Source organism: Xyrauchen texanus, chromosome 47, assembly GCF_025860055.1.
Source record: "Xyrauchen texanus isolate HMW12.3.18 chromosome 47, RBS_HiC_50CHRs, whole genome shotgun sequence".
Lineage (NCBI taxonomy): Eukaryota > Metazoa > Chordata > Actinopteri > Cypriniformes > Catostomidae > Xyrauchen > Xyrauchen texanus.
In genome coordinates, this window is record NC_068322.1 from 12,037,459 (window position 1) to 12,050,579 (window position 13,121).

At 41.8% G+C, this 13,121-nt stretch overlaps 1 protein-coding gene across 2 annotated transcripts in view; it reads left to right on the forward strand.

Annotated features, from left to right (window-relative positions):
- LOC127638809 (protein shisa-like-1a) overlaps window positions 1-13,121 on the forward strand; it is a 42,944-nt gene that overhangs the window by 13,626 nt on the left and 16,197 nt on the right. For both annotated transcript variants that reach the window (XM_052120554.1, XM_052120552.1), the window contains exon 3: window positions 5,856-6,069. In XM_052120554.1, coding sequence (XP_051976514.1) covers window positions 5,856-6,069 — 214 coding nt within the window. The remainder of the gene's footprint in view (window positions 1-5,855; window positions 6,070-13,121) is intronic.

Sequence of the window (13,121 nt, forward strand, 5' to 3'; positions counted from 1 at the left end):
GCATTCTACTCACATTCAACTGAATTTCAAGCATTTCTCTTCAAAGAAAGTAGATAGAATGACAACTATGTACATTTTCCAATATGTGTCTTGGCAGAAACTTTAGAAATGCAACATCATTGGGAGCCTGTGTAGCTCAGTGAGAAAAGACACTAACTAACACCCCTGGAGTTCACAAGTTGGAATCCCAGGGCGTGCTGAGTGACTCCAGCCAGGTCTCCTAAGCAACCAAATTGGCCCAGTTGCTAGGGAGGGTAGAGTCACATGGGGTAACCTCCTCATGGTCACTATAATGTAGTTTGCTCTCAGTGGGGCACGTGGTGAGTTGTGTGTGGATGCCGCGGTGGATGGCATGAAGCCTCCACACACACTATGTCTCCGCAGTAATGCGCTCAACCAGCCACGTGATAAGATATGTGGATTGACAATCTCAGATGTGGAGGCAACTGAGATTCGTCCTCCGCCACCCGGATTGAGGTGAGTCACTACGCCACCATGAGGACTTAGAGTGCATTGGGAATTGGGCATTCCAAATTGGGGAGAAAAACAATTAAAAAAATAGAAATGCAACATCATACATAGTGTTCATTATAGGAATAGTTTTATTATTTAAAAAAGTGAGATTTGAAAGATGCGACAGTGGGTAAACATTAGCGAGCAACAACATCAATTTCGGTCAGAAGAAGAAAGAAATAAAATAATATAGAATTGAACATGGGGATGAATAAATTATGACAATTTTCATATTGAGGTGAACTATTCCTTTGAGATGGGAGGGTTGGCTGCTGGTTATTAAATATTTGAGGGCAGATGTCCCCTGCATGCCAAGTCCTTAACAAGAATTTGCACCATGTTTGTCTCATACTTTCATCGAAACTTGCTAGCATGACTCCACCAAATGCTCTCTTGCTGTTTGTCTGGCAGATACATTCAAATAGATTCTACAATATACAACAGAAATACTACTTCTATCTCCTCTCAGTGTCCCAATATAAAACTCCACACAAGACTCTACATTTGTTCATTCAGATCTCCAGAACCTTTATTCAAATCTTTTGGAAAATGGTTGTCAAATTCATTCAACAACTACATTTTACATAGGAAACTCAGCTATAACCTCAGGCCTAATTCTGCCATTACATTAAAAGCCAGGGTGATTAAAATGTGTGCTTTGGAATGAGCTCTAAAGACTAAAATGGGAAGAGAATGAGAAAGATATAAAAAAAAGGAAGGGTATTAAAGCAAATACCTTTTCATTTTTGGTCATTCTCACATATTATCAAAACTGTTCAACAGACAAGCAGAGTCAGCAGATTCTCTCTCAGACTTTTAAGATTGTTTATTTAACGCCTCAGCCTCTTAAATGGAAGATATTAATATATCAAATGAACCAAAACCTGTGCTTAAAATGCAAGTAAGGAAGGAATGAAGAATCCTTTGTTTGTCATAAGCTTAATGGCTAAACATCAAGGAGAAATGGTGCACAATGTTATTCATAAAACATTTTGCTGCCATTCTCGAGTGAATGTAGACATGTTCATTGTAACATAGACACAATAACCAGAATGTAACTTGTAGGACAAGGCCCTTTATCAAACATCTGTGAATATTTAATATTTCGTTCATGGAATGTTTTTTGCAGTCATGTAGCTAGTTATAATGAGCGAAAGCTACGGCCCACCATTATTATAAAATACAACCAGGAGTTCTGCCAGAAAACACAGACTGGCTCGCTTCATCTGCCAAAACTCAAGAAGGTGAACTTTCACCTTTATGAGTCCTCACAGCTAGTCCATGCCTCATGTTTGGCTTCATAAGGCATTAGACCCCATCCAGAATCTGCCTTTCCCTGATATTAATAGGCATAAACCTATCAATTTATGGTAACTTCAGTATCATTATGGCATTCGGTAGGCTCCCTTTACTAAGCTCACATTAACAAACACGAAAGGACAAAAACACTCTAGATTCACTCTTCATCTTGAGCATACCCTGAGCAAAAGTCTTATGTGCCTTTTGCATGTAACTAGAGACATCATGGTTCACTATTTAGCACTTATTTTTCTTCTTGCAGAATGCATGGCTTCTGAAGAATAAAAGTCTGTAATGTAAATTGTGTCAATTTTTTTTAATGAAACGCAATCCATAATGAGCCTAATTTACATAGAAAGGAGGCGTGATTGCAGAGAAAGGAATGACAATGACTTTATTTAAATACGCAAGACCAAGCACAATTTCAGTGCTGATTACACCTGCTTAAACTAGATTGCAGGTGTTTTGTGAATAAGATGCAGGTTTTTTTGCGCAGAAATAGCATGTGCAAAAGTGGCGTAACAGTTAAGTGAATTCACCCCTCTGTGAGAAAGACACAGCTACTTCATTTTAGAGTTAATGTCAGGGTTTCAACCCAATCAGACAGTTGTCTGTCTACCTGGATATAGTGCATGACCACACACACTCTATTTCATTCTCAATTTACTTCTGGTAAAATGAGCATGAACTGAGGTGTTAGCTGTCAGCGCTGAAACCTTAGTGGGTGTTGATAATACACTGAGTTTACTAAAATCAAAACAACTCAATGCTCATGCTGCCATGGTGAAAAAGAGAAGAGGAAAAAACTCCAACAGGTGGTTTTCATTTCACAACCCAGCTATTTACTTTTGTTCTTTTTCCCCCTAAAATATGAGAGACCTGCCATATTGCCTGACTTTTTGCCTATTTGGTTGATGGATGCATATCCTGAGTACTGCCAAATAACTTCCTCTCCAATACTGGGCTCTTTATGGGGTCAGAGGTGGTGCTGGAGGGCTCTTTGGCCCATGCTGCTGTCAGCACTGATTTATTCCGATCATTACCAGCCTCTCTGTATGCCTGCACACTCAAATAATTGGACTTTTTGGTCATTAACAAGGGGTCAAATATTTCAAACATTAAATTCTTTCCTGTATCATAATATTTTTGTCTTTTTTATTCAACTTTGATTTGCGCCAATTAATTTTAAAGGGTTTTGTTTCTTATCCAGTTAAGATTCTTTTCCAGGTCTGAACCCCTTCTTTTCACATTCATTGCTGGAATTTGCGTTGTAACTCATGTTGTGAAATGGCTCTTAATGAGAATTGTTGCCCTGATATAACCTGAGAACCTAGACTCTGACAGCCAGACGTTCTTCTAAATGGCAAAAATTGTAATCCAAATTGTAGTTTATTCTAGCCAAGACAACATAAACAGGAAGATTCGTCTGATTGAAGCAATCAATCAAATCACAGTTCATCATTTTTTTCAATCATGATAATCGGTGCAACCGGATATTGTATATGGTACTACCTCTAAATGGTATATGAAACACAGACAAATTACAGTAAAGCACAGAATATTTAACAGGACTTAACAGGATAAGAAATTATCTGAAAATACAGTTTAAAAACCTTACTCCTGGAAATTACTGTTAGAGTAAGTTGAAATTTTACATGTCTATATGTGCTAAAAGTGAATTTTGTCAACATTGAGGAGTACACTACCATATAGCCTCAGAGCTATCAGACTTACCAAAGGCCACAAAACTCTTTTGATTTCATGTGGTATTTAAGCTGGCGCAGAGCATCACAGCACAGCATGGTACAACAGTACTGACACTCAGTTAACAGCAACAATGACTCCATCACAAATATTAATTTACTGTAAAAATGGACAGCAAAGTTCATCAAATCCCAGAGAGGACCTGATAGAAGACTCTAGAGTTCCTGTCTATTCCACTTACCAATCCTGCTCTCTCATATATCTCTCATCTATATGCAAATGATGGCACAGTGCTTTCTTCTTCAGTAAAGCTGAATATGAAGCTTTAGAGATGAGCAGCTGCATTTTTTGAATGAGTCTATGGGCATTGATGACTAGCAAAGAGAAATTGTTTCATGATTTTTCATAGGAAAGTAAAGTAGTGAGGAACGACTATAGATACTTCCTCATTTGCCTTCATTAGAATTTTTCAGAGACTGTGCGAACTTCATTATCTGAGCAATTATTGATGGCATGATTGTTAAATGGAGAATTAGTTCATGAGCTGAGGAGCTGTCTGCATTGGTGTGAGACGAACATGTTTGTTGTGTCCTTTATGATATTAACATCCCTCTCTTTCAGTGTGTATGGTTCTGGAACAGTTGAAATGTGCCATATCAGTGACTTCAGAAAGTCAGAAAGGACATATTTAATTAATTTGGCTGTGCTACCACAAAGCTCTAATTGTTGAAGACATGAAAAATCTGCCCTGTGAAACTCTCTCCCTTTTTCACACACTTCCCAACTCTGTTCTTGTTCTGTTCCACCCCAGTAATCCAACACACTCTCACTGCGAAATCATAAGGATTCGTACTACTTTTTTAAATTTGGCTAATTCATATGATATCGTACCACTGCACTCGACATCCCTGGACATCGTTTTCATCTAATAGGTGACAATTACTAGCTTTTGTTACACATTACAGCTTCCTTTCATATATACACACTCTGCAGATAGGTTAGGTTTAGGTAAGGACATAATATTAATAAGCATGTCCTTGACACCTCGTGCGCAGAACTTGTGCTTCCGCATTACACATCTGGGCATTTGCACATGATGAAATCGTACGTATTCATACAAACGGAATTTGTATGACAAGAGAGGAGTGGACTATTTTATTTATATAAATTCTGCACCTTGCATTCCAATCTACATCTTGATCTAATCCTTCCTCACGCAGCGTGTTTTCATGAGCTGAATGGTAGGCTAAACAAAAAGTTCAAATATGACGAGACTGCAGTATACAAAACAGACTCGTGAAGCGCATGCAAGCTATTTCCGCATCACGAGCCGGCAGTGCTTCACTTTGCATTGGTGTAAGACAAACATGTATGTTGTGTCACTTATGATATTACAGTCCCTCACTTACAGTGTGTATGGTTCTGGAACAGTTGAAATGTGCCATATCAATGACTTCAGAAAGTCAGAAAGGACATATTTAATCTACATCTTGATGTAATTCTTCCTCATGATCACGGTGTGTTTTCATGAGCTGAATGGAAGGCTAAACAAAAAGTTAAAATATGACGAGATTGTAGTATAACCCAAAAGACTTGTGCAGCACGTGCAAGCCATTTGCGTATCATGAGCCGCCAGTGCTTCAATTTCGAGTAAACACGCAAACGTCGCGGATGAAAGCCTACATTCTGTGTTTTATTTGTTTCTTTTTGCTTTCAGAACAACAGGTGATGTAACAAGAGAAACACCACTATTAATTCTTGAGACTTCCAATCCAGCATGCAGGTACACCCTGTCAAGTCAACCTTTATTTATAGAGCACATTTAAAAACAACAGAAGTTGACCAAAAGTGCTTTACAGGTCAAACAAACAAAATGAATGAGTGATATAAAAACAGATCGATTACATCAACATGCAGATTGGAATGCAGATGCGAAAAACTTAGTATAAATAAAATAGCCTGCTCCTCTCTCGCTGCTACTTGTGTGCTAGTGATTACATGATTACAATGACATAATATAAGAAATATTTACGATTCCACACAATTTCGTGATCATTAATCAAATAAGCAAATTTGTGATATTAACTGTTTTCAAAACAAAACTTCATTTTGTGTAGGAGCCACTGTCTGAGTGCCACCAGTAAAATGGTTAACTTGAAGACCTTGAAATGGTTAACTTGAACTGAAGTGTGGTATTTGGGTGTCCACATACTTTTGGCAATGAGCACTTGAAGTCACTCATCCTACCTAGAATTTGATCACAAGTTATGTTTGAAATCCGTCTATCGACCTGTGAAAGTCGTGCTTAATTTCCCTCATCCTGTTTTATCTCTTTACAGCTCTCTCTGCACACTTCCGGGTGTGTGAGCCGTACTCTGACCACAAGGGGCGCTATCACTTCGGTTTCCACTGCCCTCGACTCTCAGACAACAAGACCTACATATTTTGCTGTCACCATAACAATACGGCCTTCAAGTACTGTTGCAACGAAACAGAGTTTCAGATTGTGATGCAGCTCAACCTCACAACCAATTCAGACAGCTTTGCCCACAAGTAAGTGGCTATTTTGATGCAGTAAAACATATGTTCCTAACATCCACTTTGCTTTTGTTGGGCTCTTACACAATTATCTAAAAAGGCAGCAAATGCTATAAGCTTACACTTCAATGTAAGGTGACAATTACTTGCTTCTGTCATGTATTTGCTGGAAAAATGGTACAGGACCAGCCTGATCTCACATAAAAATCGGCAAGTGTGTGCCAATTTTTCATTAGCCAAAATCTGTATACTTTGGCCAAACACTGCCCACAGAGGCCTAAAGGGTAAGTGTATTAGAGCATAAAAACAAGTGTGAGATCCATTTATATCCAGGAGAGTTAACCAGAATCCAGCTGTAAAGATAATTGTTTTCATCTGTATAGGGTGTAAAACTTTGAAGAGAAATCTAACCCTAATCTAATCAAAAACCCAAATCTATCCCTAACCATTAGTAGACACAAAATGCAATGTTATGAATAAAAATCTAACCTCATTATCATGCTCATGACCGTTTATACAAACGTGATTATCTCCTAGTTTGAATGGCGATTGAACTGTAGTCTCTCGTGCAACTGACGCAACGCACTATCAGTTGCGCCACGACGGATAGTAACTGTTGTGGATGTTAATTAAGAGATTCTCTGAATATTTCTGGTTCACACTAGTGATGGGTCGTTCATGAACGATCCGTTAATTTTGAATGAATCGTTTATGTGACTTAGAAGACCTTGTAGTCTCAGAGAGTGATTCAGTCATTTTGTGTTGGCCGCACATGCGCATTGCGCAACCAATGTTCATTTGTTAATGTGAAAACCGCATAGGCGCTGTACAGGAAACAGATAATGATTAGTTCACCTTTCAGCTCTTTTGGTCTGAATCGTTCGTTCTTTTGTCATGTGACAGACGTATACGCTATGCATTACTCACACAGGCAACATAAATTATTAGTTCACCTCTCCAGTCTTCTTGTCCAAGTCGTTTGTTCTTTTGTCACTTGACAGCCTTAAACGCTATGTATATGGCTGTCACGTGACAAAAGAACAAACGGCTTGAACCAAATGACTCAGGAGGTGAACTAATCATTTCTGTTTCCTGTGTGTGTATGCATAGCATATATGGCTCTCACATGACAAAAGAATGAACAACTCGGACAAGAAGATATAACAGGTGAACTAAACATGTCTGTTCTTGTAATTTGTCCTTGGCTGCATTATAATTTTTTCCTTTTTGGGACAATAATAAAGGTTTGCTTAAGTTTTGAAAATGTAACATTTTTATTTAATTCTGCTCAAATGAATGAAATGACTGGAATAAAGATTTGTTCATTTTGATGAACGAGACTCAAAGATCCAAGTCAGTAAAATGATCCGATCTTCCCATCTCTAGTTCACACTGTCTCTCATACTTTTTTAATCAATTGCTGAGAACAGAGAGAGAGGCACAGTCCAATCTGCTCACATACACTTCACAAATGGGTCTAAATGACTCCCTCCTACACATTTGTCCATCCACCGTGACGTTAAAGCTGACCACACCACAGATGCTAGTCTGTTTGAGAATACAGCAGTCTAAACCTTCCTCTGACAAGATTTTGACACTTACACTTATTATTGCAGCATAGGAAGGGCTTTAAAAACCACAGAAGGCTACCAGCCTGTTCAAATATCCCTGTCGACTGTTAAAATAAAGTCTGAAAAATTATTCCCGGTCCCTGGAGCAGTGAGTTGGACCGGAGATCAGTAGAGTGATGCATTTCTTCTGAATATCATCATAGCCTGTTTATCCCTCCAGCTGACTGAGAGGGGTGTTCGAATAAATGTGGCAATCTGATCAAGACTTTTTGATGCGGCAAGCCTTGTCTGCCACACTTACTGATATGTAAACACAGTCCAAAATGCCAAATACAACAGACACACACATACACGCACACGTGCTTGCAGCATGTAATAGGCACATACAATAATCTGACAGAATGGGTAAAGGTTGTCAATTTAGACAAACACACATCACGATACCATACACATCACAATACATTGTCACAATTTAATATATGTGCATCAAGATATTACGATGCTTCAAGATATCAAGAGAGTGAATCCATGGGATCAGTTTAAATTTCACTGAAGCAGTTCATTTCACTTTTGTCTAGTACAACCACTGTGCCTATAAAAAGCAGCAATGACCAGACGAAGAAATGCTAGTTTCAGAGACAAGACAGGGCTATAACATTGACATAACATTCACCACAGACATTGAGAGGGACACGTCACCCCAATATGTGGGCAATAGTGCACAATGAAATGTGTTTTCCAATGATTGATACTTAAATGTTTACATTTTATCAAACAACCAATTCTACAATATTTGATTACATCCAGGACTGTAGGAAAATATATGAATGCACACATAACTAAATATATGTAGTGGCACATGCCTAGTCAGCAATATTTACAATGTCTCTGTAGAGGTCTGCACTGCAGTCTGTGCTATTTCCTAATGATTTATTATTCCCAAGTGGTTTGAGATCAGATCAAACTTTCTATTCAGATGATGAAAGAATCCCTGTGAAATGCCTTTTCTCTAGTCGTTGTGTGTGCAATGACGAAGGAGCTACACAGACTTCAATATTGTCATTGCCTCACAGTTAGTGATTCCCAGCATGAATTGACATCAGATGTGAGAATTAAAATCTTAGGCCCTCTTGTTTTAATCCACCATGTCATTAAGTCTGATATCCCTCAGAGAAACATCACAGAACTAATCTAAAACAAATCAATTAATCATCAGTCCCACAAAGGGGGACATGGACAATGGCCCAGTGACATAAAAGCACAGCTTGTCACCATGACTTGGCTCTGGTAAACCATGGAAATGTTATTTCACCCCTCAAGCTCAAAGTTATATTTCTGTGACTGTAGCATCCCTGACCACTGACTGTTCACTGGGTTCAGTTATGCTCTACCTGACCAACCTACACAGTATCTTGCCAAAGCAATCCCATAGGCCAGTGGAAAGCAATTCCAGCACTTTACTGCCACTGCATGGGCACTGACCTCTCTTTTCTTTGCATCAGTTGATTTAAGTGGGAAAAAAATCAGGGCCATTTTCCCTAGTAATTATATGACTTTCTGTTTCTTGCTCAAAATGCTTTTTTTCCTTTGCTTTCTTGCTCTCCTTTTTATAGATATATAGTAAGAAATCTTATATCAAGGTATGACACATTTTACATCACATTAACAGTATATATCACAATTTAGTTTTGCTTTCTTTCGATAAGTTCAATGGAAAAAAAAAAAATTCAGGCCAGTCTTGTTACATACCTACATTTGTGTAATAGGAAGATCCACATACATGAACAGGCAAATCTTGTTACAAAACATTGGTGTTTGGCTGGACTTTGCATGGTCAAATACTATCACCACTGTTAAAAAATATATATATATATATATATATATATATATATATATATATATATATATATATATATATATATATATATATATACACACTCACCTAAAGGATTATTAGGAACACCTGTTCAATTTCTCATTAATGCAATTATCTAATCAACCAATCACATGGCAGTTGCTTCAATGCATTTAGGGGTGTGGTCCTGATCAAGACAATCTCCTGAACTCCAAACTGAATGTCAGAATGGGACAGAAAGGTGATTTAAGCAATTTTGAGCGTGGCATGGTTGTTGGTGCCAGACGGGCCGGTCTGAGTATTTCACAATCTGCTCAGTTACTGGGATTTTCACGCACAACCATTTCTAGGGTTTACAAAGAATGGTGTGAAAAGGGAAAAACATCCAGTATGCGGCAGTCCTGTGGGCGAAAATGCCTTGTTGATGGTAGAGGTCCAACACATTCTCACACCCCAACTCATCACATACGGACGCTCGGGCAGGACCCCTTGGCGTCACTTATCAACGCGCTGGGTGTACCTTTGGCGTCATTTTACGACGCGTCCGGTTTTGCAACATAAAAAAACCAGTTGGAGGGCCATTGTAGCCTATTCCTTTTTATTTTTATTTATTGCGGTCTCGACTCTCGACCCGTTCGCGGCGTGAGCTTACCCAAGACGTGAAATTTCAACGCTACAACGCTCCGGTTCAGAGATACGTAGAATGGCGTCATTTGACGACGCGTCCGGGTTTTGATACATCAAAAACCAGTTGGAGGGCCATTGTAGCCTATTCCTTTTTATTTTTATTTAATGTCGTCTCGACTCTCGACCCATTCGCGGCGTGAGCTTTTACCCAAGACGTGAAATTTCAACGCTACAACGCTCCGGCTCAGCGATACATAGAAGTCTATCGGACTACCCTGCGCGTCGAAAAACGACGCCAAATAAACGGCGTCAATAAGCGACGAAACTGCCCGGAGCGTCCGTATGTGACGAGTTGGGGTGAGAATGTGTTGAGAGGTCAGAGGAGAATGGGCCGACTGATTCAAGCTGATAGAAGAGCAACTTTGCCTGAAATAACCACTCGTTACAACCGAAGTATGCAGCAAAGCATTTGTGAAGCCACAACACGCACAACCTTGAGGCGGATGGGCTACAACAGCAGAAGACCCCACCGGGTACCACTCATCTCCACTACAAATAGGAAAAAGAGGCTACAATTTGCAAGAGCTCACCAAAATTGGACAGTTGAAGACTGGAAAAATGTTGCCTGGTCTGATGAGTCTCGATTTCTGTTGAGACATTCAGATGGTAGAGTCAGAATTTGGCGTAAACAGAATGAGAACATGGATCCATCATGCCTTGTTACCACTGTGCAGGCTGGTGGTGGTGGTGTAATGGTGTGGGGATGTTTTCTTGGCACACTTTAGGCCCCTTAGTGCCAATTGGGCATCGCTTAAATGCCACGGCCTACCTGAGCATTGTTTCTGACCATGTCCATCCCTTTATGGCCACCATGTACCCATCCACTGATGGCTACTTCCAGCAGGATAATGCACCATGTCACAAAGCTCGAATCATTTCAAATTGGTTTCTTGAACATGACAATGAGTTCACTGTACTAAAATGGCCCCCACAGTCACCAGATCTCAACCCAATAGAGCATCTTTGGGATGTGGTGGAACGGGAGCTTCGTGCCCTGGATGTGCATTCCACAAATCTCCATCAACTGCAAGATGCTATCCTATCAATATGGGCCAACATTTCTAAAGAATGCTTTCAGCACCTTGTTGAATCAATGCCACGTAGAATTAAGGCAGTTCTGAAGGCGAAAGGGGGTCAAACACAGTATTAGTATGGTGTTCCTAATAATCATTTAGGTGAGTGTATATTCTACATGTGATTTCCACATAAATTATTAGTCTATTGAGTCTATTTGTAACGGTTACCCTGTCTTGTTTCACTGTTGCCCTCTTGTTTTCCATCTTGTCACTTTTGCACTTCTTAGTTTTCACTTTAGTCCCTTATGTAACTCCATAGTCCTCTGTTAGCGTTCGTGTTCCCTGTCATTGTTTTCACCTGCCCTCATTAGTTTGCCGTTTGCTTCTGTTAATCACCTTATTATCTTGTTTGAGTTCTGTTCGTTCATTGGCCCCTTTCCCCCTTGTTTATGTATTTATACCCTGTGTCTTTGTTCAGTCTCCATCGATCGTCGTTTGATGTCAACCTGGTGTGTGTTTCCTCCTCGAGTCCCCTGTTGCTTACCTCGTGTTTAATTCGCTATTTTATGTTTCATTTCCCCATCGTGGGTTGTTCCTTTGTGTTTTCCTGTTTGGTTCACGTAATAAAGTTCAAACTGCATTTGGATCCGCATCTCCTCGTCTGCCTCGTTACTCAAGCATAACAGAACGATCGACCCACCCATGGATCCAGCAGTCCAACGTGCGAACTACCATCTGCTCTGCTTAAAGCAAGAGGACCACCCCATTGAAGACCACATCCACGATTTCCTGAACCTGGCGAGTGTCTCAGACTTCCCGGACTCAGCCTTGTTGGCCTTCTTTAGGGGCAATCTGAACGCGGCGCTGAGGGAGCGGTTGCCACAGGCAACGCACGGCTGGACGCTCTGCGACTTCCTGGAGGCGACCCTACTAGTTTGCGGCTCACAGCTCACCGTGGGCGTCGTGGAGGAGGACCCTACCCCTCCACCCACTGTGGAGACCCTTCAGCTGTCCGGGACCCCCCCTGTCACACCTACCCCGGTCTGCAAGCCAGAGCCCACGCCTGCCCCGGTCTGCGAGCCAGAACCCACGCCTGCCCCGGTCTGCAAGCCAGGGCCCACGCCTGTCACAGTGAGCGAGCCAGCGGCCACGCATGTCACAGTGAGCGAGCCAGAAGCCACGCATGTCACAGTGAGCGAGCCAGCAGCCACGCATGTCACAGTGAGCGAGCCAGCGGCCACGTATGTCACAGTGAGCAAGCCAGCAGCCACGTATGTCACAGTGAGCGAACCAGCGCCTACGGCCTCTACCATCAGCAAGCCTGAGTCGTCGTCAACCACGGCCAGCGAGCCTGAACCCACGCTGACCAGGAACAGCATCCCAGCCTCGCCAGTCGCATCAGCCCGGAGGAAGAGGAGAAAGGGAGTGGTATCTGTGCTCCAGCCTCCGCCTGCCGCAGCCTCATGCCCTAAACCCCCCTTGACTCTGCCCTCAGCGCCCGGCGAACCTAAGCCGGCACATACCACGGTAACCCAGAGCCAGCGCCTGTAGCCTCAACCGTCCCAGAGCCAGCGCCTGTAGCCTCGACCGTCCCAGGGCCAGCGCCTGTAGCCTCGACCATCCCAGAGCCAGCGCCTGTAGCCTCGACCGTCCCAGAGCCAGCGCCTGTAGCCTCGACCGTCCAAGAGCCAGCGCCTGTAGCCTCGACCGTCCAAGAGCCAGTGCCAGTAGCCGTGACTGTCCAAGAGCCAGAGCCAGTAGCCGTGACCGTCCAAGAGCCAGTGCCTAAAGCCATGACCGTCCAAGAGCCAGTGCCAGTAGCCATGACCGTCCACGAGCCAGTGCCAGTAGCCATGACCGTCCAAGAGCCAGCACCAGAAGCCTCGATCGTCCAAGAGCCAGCACCTCTCGAGTCTCCCAGGGCTCCTCCTCCCGAAG